General features: G+C 44.8%; 1 protein-coding gene across 2 annotated transcripts; it reads left to right on the forward strand.

Moving 5' to 3' along the window:
* Positions 1–2,719: 2,719 nt before the first annotated feature.
* On the forward strand, positions 2,720–18,171 carry APMAP (adipocyte plasma membrane associated protein). 2 transcript variants are annotated; one of them, XM_056357167.1, is made up of 10 exons: positions 2,720–2,881; positions 6,602–6,718; positions 9,807–9,922; positions 11,699–11,791; positions 13,695–13,811; positions 14,793–14,967; positions 15,425–15,559; positions 15,937–16,129; positions 16,382–16,491; positions 17,220–17,362. In XM_056357167.1, exons 1-10 carry the CDS (start codon positions 2,790–2,792, stop codon positions 17,224–17,226), a joined length of 1,155 nt encoding a protein of 384 aa, XP_056213142.1. In that variant the 5' UTR covers positions 2,720–2,789; the 3' UTR covers positions 17,227–17,362. The 2 variants fall into 2 exon arrangements, with proteins under 2 accessions (XP_056213142.1, XP_056213141.1); XM_056357166.1 differs by lacking the exon at positions 16,382–16,491 and having other exon boundaries at positions 17,220–18,171.
* Positions 18,172–20,448: the final 2,277 nt, after the last annotated feature.

The raw sequence follows: 20,448 nt of genomic DNA on the forward strand, positions 1-20,448 counted from the left end.
GGGTTGGGGCAATCCCAGGGACAAATACAGGCTGGGCAGGGAATGGATTGGGAGCAGCCCCGAGGAGAAGGACTTGGGGGTCTGGTGGACAAAAAACTCAACATGGCCCAACAATGTGCGCTTGCAGCCCACAAAGCCAACCGAATCCTGGGCTGCGTCACAAGAAGCATGGCCAGCAGGTTGAGGGAGGGGAGTCTCCCCCTCTACCTCACCCTGGTGAGACCCCACCTGCAGTACTGCGTTCAGCTCTGGGGCCCCCAACACCAGAAGGACACGGACCTGCTGGAGTGGCTTCAGAGGAGGCCATGAAGATGCTCAGAGCGCTGGAGCACCTCTCCTGTGAAGACAGGCTGAGGGAGTTGGGGTTGCTCAGCTCCAGGGAGACCTTACAGCAGCTTCCAGTACCTACAGGGGCCAACAGGCAAGCTGGAGAGGGACCTTTTACAAGGACATGTAGCAATAGGACAAGGGGGAAATGGCCTTAAACTGAAAGAGGGGAGACTGAGATGAGATGTTAGGAAGAAATTCTTTACTGCGAGGGTGGTGAGGCACTGGCACAGGTTGGTCGGGGAAGCTGTGGATGCCCCATCCCTGGCAGTGTTCAAGGCCAGGCTGGATGGGTAAAGCAGCCTGGTCTAGTGGAAAGTGTCCCTGCCCGTGGCGGGGGGGTTGGAACTAGATCATCTTTAAGGTCCCTTCCAACCTAAACCATTTTGTAATTCTATGATTTTCTTGTGTGATGCAAACAGAGTAATTAGAACAATTAGTTACCATTAGTTGATACGGATGGTTCAGCTGCTAAACTCCTTGTCCTATGCACACTGTGCACAGGTAGAAAAGGAGTGAAAATGGGATGTGTGTGGCGAACATGAGAGACAGCAGCATGTAGAAAGTGAGTGTGTAGCTGTCCCAGAGCGGAGCAGATGAGAAGAAATTTGTTCCCAGGTGCCATGGATCAGTAAGTGCCCAGAACACATCCTGTGCAGGGTGCCGTGTCCATTAAGAAGCAGATTGTGTTTTGCCCTCTGCATACCATGTGGATAACTCTATAGTTGTAATGCAGGGACAGGCACCTAACATCCTCATTAGCCACTTCTCCAGTTACCTCCAGCAGCTGCTTCTGGAAAGCTTCCAGCGCCACTCTTAGTTCTTGCAACCCTCTGGCAGGTGTCTCCCAAGTTACAGAAATGGCTAGATAGAAAGGCAGGTGCCCATCTCCTCACTTCATGTTTCACTACTTCAGCTGCCCTGATTTATTTACTGATAATTTGTTGGTAAAATGGAGACTGTTTCCTAGCCTAATACAATTATATTCAGAGGCTGTTTCTGTGGCCAGTTAAAGTCACATAAACTGATTTCAACAACAAGCTTCTGGTTTTAAACTTGGCAGGAACAGATGACTTTTTCTGCTTGAAAACAGACAGTTCGGGGCAGGAAATTGTCTTCTGGCTGAGTCTAGAGGCACACCATGTTTTTCATGGCAGTGAGTTTAGCCCTGCTTTGTCCTGGATAGAAGCATCTGGGGATGTAACCACCTTCTGGGGTGGAAATGGTCACAGCCATGCAAAATTACCAGCCTACAAACACTGGTAACAAATGATCTGCCACAGCAGATTTCTCATTCTTGCTTCAATTCCTCTGTAGCTGTTGTGTACCTGCCTGGACTCCCTGTGTCTGCAGTGACAAAGCTGACTTCGGCATTTTGGTTTGTGCAGGCTGGAAGAGTGGAAACCCAGTGCTTTTTAGAGCTTATTCTGCACCTGGCATGCAGAAAACTCGGTTTCTTTCCTACCTATTGGACCTTGGGGATGCCATTGTACTCCTCCGCGCCTCAGCCCTGTGTGCCCTCAGGGGTGACAGCAGCCTCGCAGCAGGGCTGGGTGCCCTCGGGGGTCCTGGCTGAGGTGGCTGGTCAGACAGGCGGGTGCCTTTAGGGAGCAGCGCTGCTGAGTGCTCACAGCAGAGAGAAATCCCCCCCCGCCCCCCCTTTCCTGGCCGAAGCCCCTCTCGGTGGGAGAACCCACGCGTTTCCCTCCCGGGCTGGGTGCCGAACAGCCTTTCCGGGGCTTCCACCCGGGCTTGGTGCCGGCAGCCTGAGCTGGGGCTCGGCGCGCTTGCTGACCGCTGGGTTCTGCGGCGTTAGCAAAGCCGTGGGTCCGGCCTCGGCCCTCCCGGAACGCCGCCGCGGCGGAGGAGCCAGGCAGCCCCGGCACGCCTGGTTAACACCGAGGAGCGAAGGTGGTGCTGGGGGAGCCGGCGGCGGGCAAAGGCGGGGGTCACCCCCGGGGGCACGGGCCGTGAGGGGCGCAGGCAGGTGGCGGGGCCGGGCCGCTCCCTTTCTCACATCGGCTCTCCGGTAGCCAGCGAGAGCGCCGCTTCCCGGGCCGCAGAGCCTCTGCCTGCCCGCCCCCTCCGCGGGGACACGCGCCTCCTCCCCCGCGGTTTGCTAGCGCCACCTTGCGGGCCCTGCGGCCGGGGCCCGCCGCGCCCAGGCCTCGGCCGGCGGAGAGCCGGCTGCGGCAGCCCCAGGAGGCAGCGCTGGAGCTCGCCGAGCTCCCCGTGGCGGCGCGGTGGCCGTTAGCCCGCGCTGCCCACCGGCGGGGCGGAGCGGGAGAGGCGCCGATGTGCCCTCAGGCCGGCCGGTAGCGCGAAGGCCCGAGCGGCTAGCGGGGGCGGGGCGTAGGGGCGGGGCTTGTGGCTGAAGGGGTGGGGCCAGGGGCGGCTCCGCGGGTGTGTGTGAGAGGGCGGGGCCGGCGGCCCCGGTGCGCGGCGGCGGCGGCGGCGGCAGCATGAATGAGGCGGAGGGGCTGCGGCAGCGCCGGTCCTGTCGCCCGCAGGTCATCACCGAGGACAGCCTGGTGCAGGAGGCTAAGGACGGCAGGTGGGGCTCGGCGCGGCGCCTCCTCGGTGGGCGGGGGGGGCCTGGAGGGGCCTGCTGTGGGAGGGGGTAAGGCCTGGCCTGATGCGGGCCGGGGGGCGCTGAGGGCCCGGGCCGGGCCTGGGTGGTGTGAGGGGGAGTTGGGCTTGGCCCGAGGGAAGGGCTTGGCCTGGCCGGGGGTGGAGGAGGGGGGGGGCGGCTGGGGGGTTGCTGTGGGGGCGGCTGGGAGGCCCGTCCTGACCCGGGCCCGTGGGGTGGCGTTGGGCCCGGCTGAGGCACCGGTGCTGGGAGCGGGCGGCCCTGGCGGGGGTCGGTGCCCCGGGGGAGGCTGTGCTGGCGGGGGAGGGGTTGGCTGCCCCGGCGCTGAGCCGGCCGCCTTGCTTGGCTGGCAGCGCAGGTCGGTGCTGGGGCAGCCGGGGGTGTCAGCCTGCGGGGACCCCCGGCCTCCCCGCTCCCCAGCCGGGGCTTTTCTCCCAAGTGCTCCCGCTTCTGCTGGAGACGGCTGACGGAGGGAGGAGGGTTTTAGACAGGGCCTGACGCCTCCTTTAAGACCAAAAAAAAAAGTTTTAATTTGTGGCTGGTTTTGTTTGTTTTTTCCTATGAGTCTGTTTAAGTACTGTTTGTCTTTTGCTAGTCAAGAAATAACAGTTATCCCATTGTGGCTTGCACAGATCTGTTGTGCACGTGATTAAATCCTGTACAGCTCTGGTTAGTCTGTTTATATTTGGCAATAGTTTAAAGAGTAATCTGCAGCTTATCGACTAGTCTCTGTGTATCTGAAATAGAATAACCTTATAAACAGTCCATTTGTTTGTGGCTGAGTTCAAGAACATTCCATTTACAATTTTCTGTGTAGGGATTTTATACAAAACTAGCTTCGCTGTAACTAAAATCAATAGCTGCGCTAAGAAAGTGGTGATGTTTGCTTTGCCTTCTACAGAATAAGGTAGTTGATGACTTGTAATACTTTGGTTCACTATTATGTGTTTTCCTGATCTGAGTATCTTGCAGATTCTTATCTCTGCCCTTCAGGGTCATCGGAATGAAAGGCTGTGTATGATGGCTTGCACGCATAGGCCTCTTTTTGAAGAAGACTCATCAGCATCTCTCAGCTTGAGAGACAGCTCTTCCTGGCCTCAGCCTCTCTTGGTAACTTTGCTCAAATCAGTTAATTTCTAGGACTCCAGCAATGATCCAGAGTATCCACAGGCCGTATTCTCATGCTACTGTCCTGCATGAAACCAGTGGAAGAAATTCCGGAGGCTGCCTTTTTTCTGGCTGAGAGCTTTGGCAGAAAATCTTGATGATAGTTGCTTTCCCTTTGGTCCCCCAGTAGTTCCTCTGCCAAGAGGATGAGGCAGCCTGGACTTCTGGCTATGGTGACCCGTAGTATCCTCTGTGTCTTCTGTATGCCTACTGTGTCTTCAAGACCTGGTGCGATGGCTTCTCTTTTTAGTTTTTGGTGACCACTAAATTGCTGTTGTTATACCTGGAGTCCTGGTAAGTTGCATTATTGAGTTTTGTGGCTGGAGTCCATGTAGGATTAGTTGTCAGAGACACAACTAGCAAAAGATTTCTGTTTTGCTTATCAGTGCTGGTGAACCATTACTTCACAGATTCTTTCCAGTGACCAGTCAGTGACTTAGGTGTCAGTATTTTATATTGGGTATGTTTTGTTTCTTTACTTTTATAAGGGTTCTGAGCAGCTGACTTTTTAATTGCCATCTTTTTTTAAACTTGCTGGTGTTTATTTAAATTCTTGTAGTTTCATCACTGTCTAAAATAGGTCTTATGTTTTGCAGGCTTGAAGTGTGAGTTTGCTTGTCACCTCATTCTTCCTGCCTTTTTCCTTTATTGTCAATTTCTTGCAAGTTTGAATGGGGATCAGGAATATGGCCTTTACGTAAATCATGCTTTCAGGAGCTCTTAATTAAGTTAGCTTTGGCAGATGAGTTCCCATTCATCTTTATCTGCTTCCTTTTGTGTGAGCTATTCTCAGCTGTCACAAAGATGCTCGGGTGTCTGTTGACAGTACTTTTAATCTCTTAGTTTTGAGCCTTCATCTTTTGAAGTACAGTGGAAGGACAAGCCTGACAAAGTCTTTGTCTTTGTGAACTTGGGGATCGCCTGGTATCTCTACCATCCACTCTCAATTCCACATCCAAAAGGAAAGAGACTGGGAGGTTGTTGCTTCTTGGAGACATCTGCTGTTAGAGTAGGAAGTGCTGAATTCTTCTAATTAATTACAAGGGCAGTCTGACTCTTGGGAAGTATGAAGAGGACAGTGTAGATGAGGAACCTTGTTTGAAGCAGTTTCCCAGCCTGGTGCAGCTCAGGTGGAGATGGGCTTAGTGCTGTAACACTATTGAAGTTCATGATGGGAATGCTGCATTCCTGAGTGTGATAAATAAAACTTATTTTTTAAAATATCTGATAGCAGGAGTACTTTGGCATGCTGATGGAGAGGAAGTAGGCTCAGGTGGTCAGTGCCTTGGGGGAGATGGGGAAGGTTTGGTGGCCAACAGCAGCTGTGCTGACAGCACTTCTTGGAGCAAGCTGAACTGTCGGTGGCTTTGGGCTAGCAGCAGCAGCAGTTCTTGTCGTGGCAAACTGTCAGCATCCTTGTAGCAGTCACCTCAGCAAAGCCTGGTGTTTTGGGCAGTGGCTTGGGACAGGCCTCCATCCTAACTGCCTATGTCTGGTGCCAGAAGAGAGGGGCTAGCAGCGATTGTGCCATCACGGAAGAGATGGGACGGATTATGAATCGTCCAACTTCTGTACATTGTGCATGCAATCAAGCAGTGACCAAATGCAGGCCTAGTTCTGTCCTTGCTGTTCTAGCCGATGATCCCAAAGGTTACCTTGATGGTGATATCAGTACTGCAAGCATGTGTCATTAACTCTCCAGTTACGACATTTGGGCTCTGGGCAGTAGTTCATATTTCCTACTGCCTGGATGATTGGCTAATGAAGGGCTAAACGGTGGAAGCGGTCCAAGGATTAATGCAGAACCATCAGGCACTGTTTGCCTTTATTTAATTGATCCTGCAAGGAGACTGGCTGGCCGTGACAGTGAATTATTCAGAGCAGCTAAAACTGGGAGCTGTTTTTCCAGTTCAAGGCTAGGATTTGTTGAGCGTGGCACTGTGCTTTCCTCTGTAAATGCCTGATAAATGCCTCTAAAATTGTCAAGAACAAAATCTGTTTTTCTCCAGGTTTTTTTTTTGTTGTTGTGTGTTTTCATGGTTAAATAGAAGATACGTAATTTCTTTTGTGTGCTGGGGCTTGGGTTTCAAACCAACTGCATGTAATGTTTGTTGTTTTAGTTGAACTTTTCATCTAAAATTTGTGCTGGGATGGAAACCATTGTCAAAACTGAAGATCAAGTTAAAAAAATCCTAACCAAACCACACCTCCCTGCCATTTCTTGGGTGGCTTTTTTTTTCTTTTCCTTAAGTTAGCTGTGACTTGTAGCGTGCATGAAACCTGTGGGTGAGAATTCTCTGCCTCATATGATGCCGGGATGCTGAGACTGAATAAATACCCCTTCCTGTTTTCCTAAGGAGTTCAAAATGGACCTTAAAGGTCATTCAGGATGATGGTTGAACAATAGTATTTCTGGTTCCTTTTGTGAAGAAAATAGGCTCTTAAAAAATTTTTAAAGGTTATTGGATCTTAAAACAGCTTAGCTTGTTAATCCTATTTCTTGTCTCGTTTTGGCAGTACTTACAGCAGCAAGGTGTTCCGTGTTACCTTCTTGACTTTGGCTGCATCTCTGACTGTGCCCCTGCTTGGAGTAACTGTTCTACTGGATTGTCCTATAGACCCTCAGTCTATAAGGTAAGCTGTTGCTTTGAAATAAACATAATATTTGAAATAAATGTTACTGAAGCATAACTTCTCATATGTGTTCTGTAGTGTTTTGGAGGTTAATTGGTTTGTTTGTTTGTTTTTCCCCAGCAAACCAGAGTGAGCTGTGTAAAGTGGTTCTAACTGAATTAAGAAACTGGGGAGTAATTGCAGAGTTATCCATTGCTGTGGCTTGCTTCACATACCCAGTCTGTTTCTGAGCTATCTTATGCAGTTGTGTCACTACTGATCATTGGAGGAGCTGAATTACTTTCTTTGATCATTAAACTAGAAAATTATTTTCTGTTGTTGCGGCTGTCAGTGGAGCTTATGATTTACTTACGTGCACTGTTGCCTTGTGAGATGAGAACTGCATTTTCCGTAAGGACCAAGCCGTACCCCTTGCTGTTGTAGTTCTGTCAGCCTATTTCTCTGAGGGTGGAAATTGAAATGGATAACCTGACTGGGTTGATTTGGTGCTTTGTACCAGCGGAACCATATGGTGATGTTATATTTAAATGCAGATCTCGTAAAGTAGTGCAGCTAGGTGATTTCTGCCCTGTCTGGATTCATAAACATCTGAATCGAGATCTGTATCAAATGTGTAGTGTAACAGCAAATCAGCTGTGAGAGATGTGACCTGTATTGGGAGAAGTTGTGTGTGAAATGCTTTGTTAGCATAGGGTGGAGTCAGGTTGTTCAGTGCTCCTGGCATTTTGAAGTAAGTGAAAATGCTTAATCTGATAGGTATTTATGATCAGCTTGCTAATTTCTTAATGTAAAGGAACAACAACGCTTTAAATATCTCTGGAGTTGAAGGAAACTGTTAATGTGGTTGGGTAGTACTTGCAAGTCCTTCCAATAGGCTGTTAGACATCACTGCAAGTCATAGCGAAACCCTTTCTGTTGTGGCTGGGTTTAACAAAACCCGATTCCCTGAAATGGATTGCAACTGAACAGTAATTCTGAAAGCCAACAGGATGTGTCTAGAATGCTTTTCCTATTATGTAGTCCTGGTCTAATTGTGGGCCAGGGTAACAGTGTTCTGCACACTTACGTTTCTTAAAACTTTAAGTCCCTTGTACAAGACCAGGAGAACTGTTCTTCCTGCCCAGATCACTGGCTTATATTGCTGTACATTCTTAATTAGCTTCTTACCTGCACTGCCAGAAGTGGTTCGGGTCCGTACATTAGATAGGATGATTCTGTGTCATGTTTGTGAAAAGTTTTGAAAAAGCTCGAGGAGGTAGATGCTGTCTGAATCAATCCCTTTGGTAAAGAATGCTTAGAAATCTTGTTTGCCAGCAGTGGTGCTATTCCTGTAAGCTGCTGGATATAATGAGGAATAAAGGGGGGAGGGAAGCAGATGTGATCTGTGAAACTCCATGTGAAATTCCTGCAACTCTGGTTTATTTCAAGTTCTTTCTCTATGAGCCTGTCTTGGTTAATATTGATCCCAGGGAGGATATTCTGCTTGCAAGTGCAACTGTCCAAAGTTCCCGCAAATGAGTTCTTATCTGAAGGCCTGTTATTCTTATCTGAAACTCTGTAATGCTTGGAAGAAGGGATGGGAAATGACTTTGTTAGCGTTATAAAGACAACTCTGCTTTAAATCTCCTGTGGGCAGGAGTTAGTAATTCAGTTGGTGTTGCCACTGCACTAATACATACTTCAAGGAAAGTTTGCTGTCTGTAACCAGACAGATAAAAGTATGTATCTTTTTTCTCCTCCTGAATTGTGTTGTGAACCTGTTTTCCTCAATTGTCCTGGCTTTTATAGCTTGCGATTTCAGTTGACTACCCCCCCGCCCCCAAGTCACTGAAGCTCTGGAAATTGTAGTCACTTTGACCATGTGAGTAGTAGAGTTGCGATGTGGTTGGTGACAAATGTTCTGGATCCTGTGAACCTGGGCAAGTGTTGGAGTGAAACCTTGTATTTTTAAGATTCTACAGGTGGAAGGCATTTGTTTATGGTCATATAAGGAGTTACTTAACAACAACAACAAAAATTGAAAATTCTTTCAAAAAGGCCTAGGGAGCTTTAGCTTACTCTTGTGAATGAACACTTAATGAGCTTAGCACCCTGGGCGTGTATGCAGCTTTTAGTAATAACTTTAAATCCTTAACTCATGAAGACTGAGCTGCCTTATGTGTGAGTTTTTAAGAACCTAAGACTGAAACGTACTCGAATTTGTCAGCACAATTAAGGCTGGATTTCAAGCACAGGGCTTTGGAGCCTGATATTTAAGTTGAAGCTGCATAGGCATCTTACTATTTCCTTCTCCGTATCTCTGTAGTTAGTTGGAAATCCAGTTAGCTTGAACCTGGTTATTTATGTGAAAAAGGGCTTGTAAGATTGGACCTTATTTTGTCATTTTGAGGTTTCAGTTCAATACCCTTTAAGTTTCTGTGTAACTTACTCCTTTGAGGTGGTCTTTCTCTATGAGAATGCATTCAAGTCATGCACGAGAATGTATGCTTCAGTGTGGTACAAAAGCACATGTTTCCTAGTGTTCAAACTACCAGAACACTTTTTTTCCCTAGTTGTATGCTAGTTAGTAATTAAAAAATTTTTTTGTCTCTGTGATGAACGTACTATACAGTGTCAGATCTTGGTGTATTTTAAAATGCCAGGCTTTTAAATTTTAAAACTTTTTTCCTCAGATGTTTTCATATATCTACTTAGGAAAGATACTCGGGTACAAACAACCTATTTGGCTGAGTAAGGGCGCAGTTACTCTTTTGTGTTGTGGCAATGCAGAAATTCTTTGCCTTTGTGTAAGACAGATTAACTAGGAACATGTTTTTGGACTTGAAACTGTATAGCTTCCCAGATACATCTTAGGAACACATTAACACCAACTTCTCTGATCATCAGAATGAATTATGATCCTTAATGAACAAGAGTAAATTTTTCAGCTTGTTAGCTGTGTTTTCTTTTTTGAAATATACTGTTTGTAAAGCATAGGTCAGGTTTGCAGGAGTTGGCAAACTAGGAAAAAAAATGATCCAATACGTTGCTCAAAAGTGTTTGCAGAGATTAGTGCAAAGAATCATGAGGTCTGTGTTCTGTTTTGTAGCTTGAAGGAGCCTCCCCTCCTGACCGGTGTGCTAGAGCCCAATATCAAGCTACGTAAAGCCGAGCGGCTATGGGAAAATCAGCTGGTCGGACCCGAGTCCATTGTCAATATTGGGGGTAAGCACTGCCAAAATAAGCTTTTAAGGAAGGGTCTTCAAATGTTGCTCCATAGACTACGGTTTGTTCAGCAATATAGCCCTACATAACAAACTGGAAGTTATTTTAAATGTTCAGGTTTTTATAAAACATGTGTTATGCAGCAAAAGCTGGCTGCTATGTACTGCTTTTCTCCTCTTTCCCCAGTATAAAATAAATCTTGTTGCCAGATTAAAAATCCCTGTCTTCCAGGGCTGAAAGTATCAGCAATGTAGTCGGGGGGTACTTATGTTTGAAGGAAGTGGTCTCATTTTTTCATTTGGCTAGTTCTTAACTGGGAAATAATATTTACAGGGTACTACCTACTCTTTGAATGCTTATTGCCTCTGTGGGAGCTGAGTTTTGTGGTGTTCATTTTTGCTTTACATGGCAGAAAAAATGTAAATGTGCTGGTTTATCAATTTGATATTTTAGTGTGCCTGCAGGCGTTACAGGTGCCATCCTTCTGGCACATGTGTTCTCCCCAGATCACAAACCCATGTCACCTCTGAGCAGTTTCTAATGAGGTGGCTGGACTCAATGGCATGACAGCCACGTAATAGGAAACCAGCTTTGTGCAGGGGTTGTTCCCCTGTGCCTCCTGAATGGGGGTAAGGCTAGAAACTACTCTTGACAGGAGTCCTTGATTGTTTTAATATGAAAAGGAAAGGGTGTGGGAGCTGCAAGCAATGCCTTTACTGAAATATCCTTCAGTACAAGAGGTGCTTAGTAGCTGTATCATTTATTTTCTTCTGCTATAGCTTCTAATAAAGTAGTAAAGTATTTTAAAATTATTTTACTTGGCAAGGAACAACTGTAAATTCCTTCCTCAGATTATGCTTTTTCTACCTAGCTCTGTAAACGGTGTGCTAAAGTGACTACCTGAAGCTACTTTTTTTTTTTTTTTTTCTGTTACCTAATTTCATCAATCTCATTGGAAACTCCTTACTGAAACCTTTCTGCAAGGGACAACTGAACTATGGGTGAAATAATCAAACTGACTGGGAATAAGTTTTGTATGAATAAACATTGAAGTCTTAGTCCCTTTTAGAAGTGTAATTAGCAAACTTTAAATGTCAGCTAAATTGGAGATGGAAAAGCCCAGGTAATAGACTCTACTAATCCAATGGTCTTTCATTTAATTTGGTTGTATCAAAAAGTTTTGTGTGTTGTTTGTGTTCAGTGAGTCTGTCTTGTGCGATCACATTGCTTGGCATGGATATAGTCATTTGGCAATGCTTTTTATTTGAGTGGTTGTTAATTGCTATGGTTTTTGAAATTCTTCTCCAGAACTGATACAATACGAGCATTGACAGGTGTCCAGTAGCCTATGGGGACTGTATCAGAATGAGAAGGTTTATCTAGGCATTCTCTCATTGAAGAGTGGTAAGATGGATGCACTGCCTGATTACGTTTTATGATGATGTAGAAATTTTCCCAGAGGGATCTACCCAATATGTCCACCTTTAACCAAGGATTTGGACCACTAATGGATGAAAAGCTTTGTATACCATATTCATAACTCCTAAGGCTTAAATCCTGTCTCTTCTCTTTGAGTTGCAAGAAATCTAACCAAATACTCTTTATTTGCCTTCATCTTCCCCTTTCTTCTTTATTCTTTTGCTATGACTGAGGAAGACTGTTAGTTCACTTTGTCTTAAACATGAATTCTGCTTCGTGCTGGTAGAAGCATCATGTGGAAGGATGTTTGCCGCTGCTGCTGTGTGATCAAGCTAATCACACTGGTTGTTTCTGCAGATGTGCTATTTACTGGGACAGCTGATGGGAAGATTATCAAGATTGAAGATGGGGAAATACAAACAATAGCCAGAATTGGCCATGGTCCTTGTGGTGAGTGACAGCTTCTGAATATAATGTACCTGAAAATGTCTGGGTCAGAGCTTGTGTTGATGAAATGTGTTCTGCCTGGGTTGCTCATGCAAGTGCATGTCTTCCTCTGTAGAGGTTTTTAGCAGAAGTACTAACACACTGTATGAATGAAGTATGAGTGCAAATATGTATATAAGCACTGGAAGGAAAAGCAGAACAAAGGGTCAAAAGAACAGGAATGAGTGCTCTTGATAACAAAGGACATCTGTTCCCAGCAGTAAAATTTTAGTCTTTTAGTCCGTCTAGAAAAAGCATGTATCCTAAACAAGAAAAAAATGGGCAGCCACCTGGCCTTATATTTATGGAAGCTGAAGTCAGCAAGATTCTGAGATGAAGGACCACCCCATAAAATGAGGACTCCTAAACAAGTGTGAGGGAATGAACTCTGAGATAATGTGTGAGTGGGAAAGATCAAATTATTTAGAGATTTCTGAAAATAAATACCACCTTCCCCATCTAGGGAATTTTTCCTTGTGTTTTGCTGTACTAATTTCCCATCCTCTGTTTGTAAGTACATTGAGGGGTTGTGGTGGCTGCACCTACTTTAGCAGAGATCTTCCATTGGTCATGATATTTGTTTTCTCACTGCTGAATTGCAGTTATTTCTTGTTGACACCACATCACACATCACTTTCTGAACCGCTTACTTGCTTCATTTAGTGAGATTTCTGGAACTGAGTGAGAAAAACTGGTGGTGGCTTGTTTATTAACAGAACCATTTCTGTGGGGAAGCTTAACGTTGGCCATCTTGTTCTGTCTGGGCGGTCTGAGAAGCCTGGCTGGTGTGTGCTCAGGGCTTTGGGTAGCTTTGTTTGTGGTAATGATGTAGAACCTTACAGGAGGTGCTGGTTGGCAGTTAGACAGTTATGGACAGGAACTGTTGCTGTCTCTATGTAGCTTGCATTGACACGTTCATCACTTTAGCTTTGTAATTTTACGTGGGTGTTCCTGTGGTTAGGATCTGGATTGATTTGGAAGCCCTCTTATGGCTGCCTAACAGGTAGGAGAGCCTTGGCGCCCACTGCCAATGAAGTCTGCTGCCAGCTGATTGGAAGCTGGACCCCCAGCGGCTGCGTGGGGGTGAATGTGGGTTGAGGTGGGTGTGAAGTCACCTTTCACTGCTCTTTTCCACTGGACTTGTACAGAGAGCCCTACGTTGAACTTGGGACAGGTGGGAAGGTTATGCTGCCGTATTTCTTTGGGGCCAAAGAGGTAGTGGGGAGCCTAGACTTCAGTTTTTGCCCTCCTCAAGTTGGGGAGGGAAGTGGGAAGACTGTAGTTGACTGCCTTCTTCTCCAGGAGTTTCTCTTGCTAATCTTTCAAACCATGGATGTCCTGAAGTTCTCAGTTCTTCAGGACTCAAATAGATAAATTCTTCAGACTTGCAGTATTCCCCTTCCTCCTCATGTAGAAGTCTTCAGTGTCTGTCTTAGCAGTTTCATGACAGCATTGGACCCTTCCAGAAAAAGAAAGTTCCAAGATGTGCATGTGTGTGTTTCTTTTTTTGTTGTGTGGGGTTTTTTTTCTTTTTAATATATATATATAAAAAGAGAGAAACTTGCAGTAAAACTGATTCCTTCTGAGAAGCAGCATTTAGTTAAATCCAATTTTCTGACATTTCAGCCCTACTTGGGGCAGCTGTTACCTAGCTACCAGCCTGGCAAATTCTATGATTATCTCTAGACTGGTAAAAACATGGGGATATCTATTTCACTCACACCTAGGAGAGCAAGAATAGTTTCTTTAATGAATGTGTGTGGTGCTGGCTGCAGAGTTTTGTTAAGCTACAGTGTGACCTATATAGGTAGCCTGAATGTCTTGTATTTATTTCTATTTGGAAAACTATTTAAAATTGTTTTCTAAGGAACTCGTGAAGATGAGCCAGCATGTGGAAGACCACTTGGCATCAGAGTGGGGCCAAATAACACCCTTTTTGTGGCAGATGCTTATTATGGACTCTATGAAGTTAATCCCGGTACAGGTATGACTTTCCTGCTCAGAAGTTCTTCTCTTCCACTGACAGATCTGGGCTTCATTTGCAGTTTTGCCAGACACTGCAGGCAAAACAGCGCCTGCCTTCTTTCTAAAGTGGTTTGGAGTTGTCTGGGTGAAATATGCCATGCAAGAACCTGATATTTATTTTCTTGTAGCAATCACTTCCTCTATCTGTCTATGTGGATCAGAGTTACCAGTGGCTTATCTTGTGGTGACATATGCTTTTGCTTGTCAAACTTGGTACCTCAGGATCCGTGAATAAAGCTCTGTGTAGCTGCTTCAGTTTTCATACAGGGGAAGAAAAATATTGCTGTTACAAAAACTTTTTGTCATGCTTGTTGTACTTTCATTTCTGCCTTGATCTCGCTGTGTGGAAGTGAAGAGCTCTTAACTTCCCTGTAACCCAAATCTATAGAAAGTGAAGAAAGATGTATTGTGGTGTGGCTGAAGATCAAGTGGCTTGTTCCTGCTGAGAAAAGCACTGTTGCATCGCGCCCTTCATTGTATGTCACTGAGCCAGATCTCAGTTTTAGGAGCTGTGCTGTCATAAAGCCATAGTTGCTTTTGTGTAGGGTTGACTTTCAGTTTACATCTTCAGATTGGCTTCAGGTGGGGAGAGGGAGGCTAGCCAAATGCTATGTGAAATGTAACCGAAGGGCTCAGACTGTGTGGCTCTAGGAGGTATAATCAAGGTCTCCCCTTTTGATGGCAGATGGCTACCAAATTAGCTCAGTCATAACAGAAACAAGCAAACTAGTAAACCCTGAAGAGTATTTTCTCCTGGCCATTCACACTGTATTGAGTTGTTCCATTACATCACAAAACCTTATTACTTAAGAGGCACAAATGGAAAAAAAATGTGAAGTGCCTGCTAATTTCATGTTAGCATTAACTCATTTCCAAGGCAGGACATGCAAAAGCTTGTCTTGTATGCTTTTTTTTCTTTCTTTCTTGTTTTTGTAACCAGGTGAAACAAAAATGCTTGTGTCAACCAAAACACTAATTGAAGGTCAGAAGTTGTCATTTGTGAATGATCTTACAGTGACCCGGGATGGGAGGAAAATCTACTTCACTGACTCCAGTAGCAAATGGCAAAGACGAGACTACTTATTCTTGATTATGGAAGGCACAGATGATGGGCGGCAAGTATCTCTTCCCCAAGGCATTTAATTTATTGTAAGCTCAGCTGTAGGAATGGACTTCACTACTTCCTTGGTCTTCAAGCTTTTTCTCTTTATAAACCACCTGTGTAAATGCTGCACTGTCCAAGAGAGGATGAGAAAATGTGTGGATGTTGCTAACGAGACCTGCAGTAAAATAAATGAGATTCCTCTTTTTCCTTCAAGAGGACTTGCATGGAACATGTATCTTAAAAGGGGAGGTGTTAGCTTTATGTTCAGCCTAAATCCTTCATGAAAGCTGTCAGTCTCAAGTTGGCTTGGTATTTCTCTTTGTTCATAAACAAATGCTTCCTGGTTCTTGTGCCTTTTTAACTTAGGTGAAGTTCATGTAAGAGATGATAGAATGCCTGGAGTATTAAACCAAGATGAATAAATAATTTATCTTCACTCAAAACCATATATAATGCTTTCTTTTTAGCCTGCTTGAATATGACACAGTAACAAAAGAAGTGAAAGTCTTAATGGTGGGGCTGAGGTTTCCTAATGGTGTCCAGCTCTCTCCTGCAGAAGACTTTGTTCTGGTGCAGGAGACAACCATGGCTAGAATCAGGAGGTGAGTATGACTTTTCTGAAATTATTACTACTCTCCATTTAGAGGTAGTTTAAATGAGTCGAATGACAAAAGAAACCCTGCACTCTATTTGTGCCTAGTTATCAATGGCAAAGAAGGTGGCCTTCATCAATACTTCATTTTTTTTCTTTCACTGTAAACATCTGAACTGCATAATCTTTCCATCATGGGCTCCTTGAGCATAGTGGGTAAGCTGCCTTTTGCCCGGGGAGAGGTATGTGGCTGTGCTGTGTTTCCCTCTATGAAAATGAGGAAAAAAAATAATTATTTTTATTTAAGTTAATTCCTTTTGGAACTTTTATTTATTACTTAGGACATGTTAACTCAAGTAGTTTAATCCTACTATCTGTAACTTCCAGGTATTATGTGTCTGGGCTGATGAAAGGTGGAGCAGACATGTTTGTTGAGAATATGCCTGGTCTTCCAGATAATATCAGGTTAAGCAGCTCTGGAGGATATTGGGTAGCTATGTCAGCTGTCCGGCCCAATCCTGGATTTTCTTTGTTGGATTTCTTGTCTGAAAAACCATGGATTAAAAGGATGTTATTTAAGGTAAAAAAAAAAAAAAAAAATTAAATTAAAACAAAAATCACCTTTGGTATAGGAATGGAAGTGATAAATATTTGTTTGTCCTGTTTCTTCCTCTTCACAAGAAGATTTCTAAAATTTTTTTAGTGCTGTGGTTAAAAATGTGGTCCTCCCCAGGGAGAACAGTCCTTATATATTCATAGGTAGTAAAACTAACATTTGCTTCTCTGAGTAGCAGGTACACATCTCTTAATTTGTCTTCCATCTCAACCTCAGAAAGAAAAAGAGACTATCTCTGCTCTAGCCATGCAGCAACACAGGATCTACACTGGGATATGTGAAGACTTCACCTTTGTACCTGAAGTGCCTAAACTCCTTATTGCCAGGTGTCTGGAGAGCATTTGGGAAGTCTGACCTGGTCTAATGACTACCCTAGGCATCCTAGGAGGCAGTGTATATGTTATGTGTGCTGCTAGGTGACACTTTGTTCTGACTCAATATGTCTGGTTTTATGTCGTAACCCCTTTAGGGTGAGAATGAGCAAGTATAATGTATTTTGTAAGGAATATCTGATGCTAAAGAAATGGCATGGTGCTTCTTAAACAGTACAAAGACTTGACAATACTTCTGTTCTCAAAAAAAAAAAAAAACCCCAAAAACCAAAAACCCAAATAAAAAAAATCAACAAGTAATGTTTAGGATGGAAGTGCCATTTCAGCTAAGGAAACTGGGCTGTCCCTGCAAAACCTGTTATCTCTCCTGGTGCAGCGTAGCAGCCTGAACAAACTGATGCTATGGGGAGCAGAGCATGATGCCTGCTACTTGGCATCATGTGCACCAGAACAAGCTGATGTCTCTTGCATGGACATCCTTTCAGCCTAGTGATGGAGTAAAGTATGCTTCTGCTGGTCTTTTTTTTTTTAAAAAAAAAAAAGTTGGCTTTTCGGATGTTTATGTGTTAAGCCTATGTAATAGTGTTTACTCAAAACGTGTGCTTGTGTTTTTAGCTGCTTCTTCCAAGGAGCGTGGAGTGGTCTTTGTGTAAGTGTCTGAGATCTAGCTGTGGAGGACAAAATCTGTTGTTGTTAACTTTCTTTTTTTTCTTTTCTTCTAGTTGCTGAGTCAGGAAACTGTGACAAAGTTTGTGCCCAAATATAGCCTTGTTGTTGAGCTTAGTGAGACAGGATCCTACCGAAGAAGCTTTCATGATCCCAATGGAGTGACGGCAGCTTATGTTAGTGAGGCACACGAGCACAATGGATATCTTTACCTGGGCTCCTTCCGGTCTCCGTTTATTTGCAGACTTAATCTTCAGCATGTTTAACTGTCCATCCATGATAAAGTGCCACAGTCCTATAATACTCCAGAGGTACAAAGGAGACATGTGTTTGAGGCAGTGTGTGACTAAAGACAAAACGTGAAAGTCTGTTAATGTGCAGTAGCACTGTTCTGTTGCCACAGGAAAACATACAGCTTGCTGTACTTGTCCTCTTCCTTGGTTTGACTGCTCTTGCTTTGGAGTTGGCATGTGTAATTATTAGTATCTGAGGAGTATGGTGGGGCATCTTCATACGGCTGTGTGCTACTCGAAGAAAATCCATTCCTTTTCCATGCCCAGCCCTGTTTGGAGTCATCTTAAAGAGACATCATCTGTTACCTTTAATGCAAGTCTGTGTTGCCTTACACTGGAAGGATTTGTGATGTATGGAATTTAATTGCGTATGATTTGCATTGAAGAGGATGTCTTGCATGTGTTTATTTCTGGTTTAGAACCTCCTGTTTAGGAGTGATTACAGTGCATATTCTAATGTCATACCATGGTGCTGTGGTAAGAGGCAGCAACATCCAGAACATGCCTAGAAATCTAGTTACACCATTTGGGTTTCTTCAATTTCAGCCTGTGTAATCAACATCAGATGCTACAATTAACTGTTAATCAACATGCAGAATCAAATTTGATCGTTAAATATGGACTCCTGTGTTTCTTTTAGCATTGCAGTCAGATGATTAATGAAAGTTGTATTTTCTATGTTATTAAAGACTAGTGCCAGTGGGTTTAAAAAGGGTCACTCGTAGTGTTTCCTCTGTGTTTACCAGGTCCCGTAAGTCTCTTGTTTGTTATGTAGGTGGCTATTCCTGTGAGATGCGGGAGGGAAGAGGGCCAGCTGCAGGAATCCTCCTCAGCACGCTTTGTATGGAGAACTGGTAAAGGCTTTGGGGAAGGCTGAGGTCTGAAGATGGATGTAGACTGAAAGGGCCCCTGTAGAATCTGGTGAAAGTGGATGAGGAATGCTTTGGTGGAAAATTTTGGAATGCCATAGTAGGTCATGGATGTTTTCTGACGTCTTCCAAGGAACCGGTTTACTTCTGTTAACAGATATTCTGCTTGGTAAATCCAGAGAATGCTTTTCTGTCAACTACTATAAAGGAAAGGCTGCAGTGTTACATTTTAAGTAAGAAGTTTTGCATCTTGAAGAGTTGAAGGGATTAATTACCTCAGTAGCTCTGATTTAGTGGATTGATTTGTGCTTTGGGATTAAAGACCTTGCTGCTCTCTTCTTCTGCCGCTGGGTGATAGTCAAACATAAACTTCTGCTATTGCTCAATTTCCTCACCTTTGAAAAGGAAATAATCCAGATTTGCTTGATAGGTAATGCAAAGCACCAGAGAAGGGGAAGGTGATGTTTAAAATGTGATCTGCTTTCACTAGCCTTCTGCGCTTGACTATTAATGGAGGGATATGCAAAAAAAGTGATTCTTTTTTGTCAGTGCTTCTGTCAGCTGTGTTACTACCAGGCTGCAGCAGTCGTGGTAGCTGATGGCTGCTGAATCAGGCTGACTTATTCCTGCAGAGGCCGGGGGCTGCAAGCCCCTTTGCTTGATCTGGTGGTTGCTGAATTTGTGAGGGAGCTCAGTAGGAGGCAAAAGAAGCCCAGTGGGTGAGTTGTTGCAGGCTCTGACCTTTGGTCCAGCTGAGCCCTATCTTAACAGTTTGGAGACAGAGAGAGAGTGATACTGTGGTAAGCTTGAAAGGCTGGGGTGGTGTGGCCTGCCCAGGGTGGGCAGACTTGCTGCGGGAACACTGAAGAAGGGCTGAGAACGGGACGTGCTTGCAATGTCTCGTTCTGGGAGAAAGCAGGAGGGCAGGCAGTTCGAACAGCAGCTGGTGCGTGTTGCTCTGCTGGTCCTTGCAGCTGTCTGTCCCATTCTGGTGGGATACGAAATTTGAACTTGGGATCATAAATTGGAGTGGAAAAATCAAGTCTGCTGTAAGGCTTGTTTCATTCTGGTGCTTTGGTAGCCTTGGGGCAAGCACAGCTTTGCCTGTTACTGCGTAGTTACCTCTAGCGATTCATTTGCCGAGGTGTCTGACCGAATAACTTGTGCTGTCTTTTGTAATGAAGTGGTAGACCTTGGCTGTTTTGGCATGCCAAATGTGATGGCTTTTGTGTGACTAATTCCCTTTTAAGACACTGTTCCTGAAGTTAAGAAATGGGAAAGTAAGTTAGTTGTAGCACTGCTGATGCCTGAGGGGAGGTAAGATGTATGAAGAGTTTCTCTTGAAAGTGTTTTTTTGGGTTTTTTTTTTTGTTCTGATCCTTTTTCTGCTCTTCCACCCTCTCACTCCTTCCTGACCACTGTTGGAGACTTAGTACACTGATCCTGTGGCCCCACCAAAAAGTTCTTGAGTCTTTTTCAGTTCTCTTTGAGCTCAGTGGCAAGTACAGAAGACCCAAAGGCCATGCAAATAACTTGCTTTTGTTGGGGAAGGAGAAAAGAGAATGCCAAATATAAGAGGTGTCTAACAGAGTATGGCTTTGTCTGGGGTGACTTTTTTGGGTGGTCTAGTCCAAACTATCTGTTGTGGTTTAACCCCAGCTGGCAACTAAGTACCACGCAGCCGCTCGTTTGCTCACTCCCCCCCCCCCCCCCCCCCCCCCCCCTCGGCCCTGGTAGGATAAGGAAGAGAATTGGAAAAAGGTAAAACTTGTAGATTGAAATAAGAATAATAATTGAAATAAAGTAAAATATAATTGTAAGGGGCAGGGGGGAAGAAGAGGAATAAACCCAAGAAACAAGTGATGCATAGTATGACTGTTCAGCACCTGCTGACCCATGCCCAGCCAGTCCCCAGGCAGCGATCAGTGGCTCCTAGCCAACTCCCCCAGGTTTATATACTGAACGTGACACTCAATGGTATGGAATATTCCTTTGGCTACTTCAGGTCCTGGCTCTGCTCCCGCCCAGCTTCTTGTGTACCTGCTCACTGGCAGCGCACGGGAAACTGAAAAGTCCTTGACTTGTTGCTAAGTAATATTTATACTAATTAAAACATCGGTGTG

This window comes from Falco biarmicus, chromosome 12 (genome assembly GCF_023638135.1).
Source record: "Falco biarmicus isolate bFalBia1 chromosome 12, bFalBia1.pri, whole genome shotgun sequence".
Classification (NCBI taxonomy): Eukaryota; Metazoa; Chordata; class Aves; order Falconiformes; family Falconidae; genus Falco; species Falco biarmicus.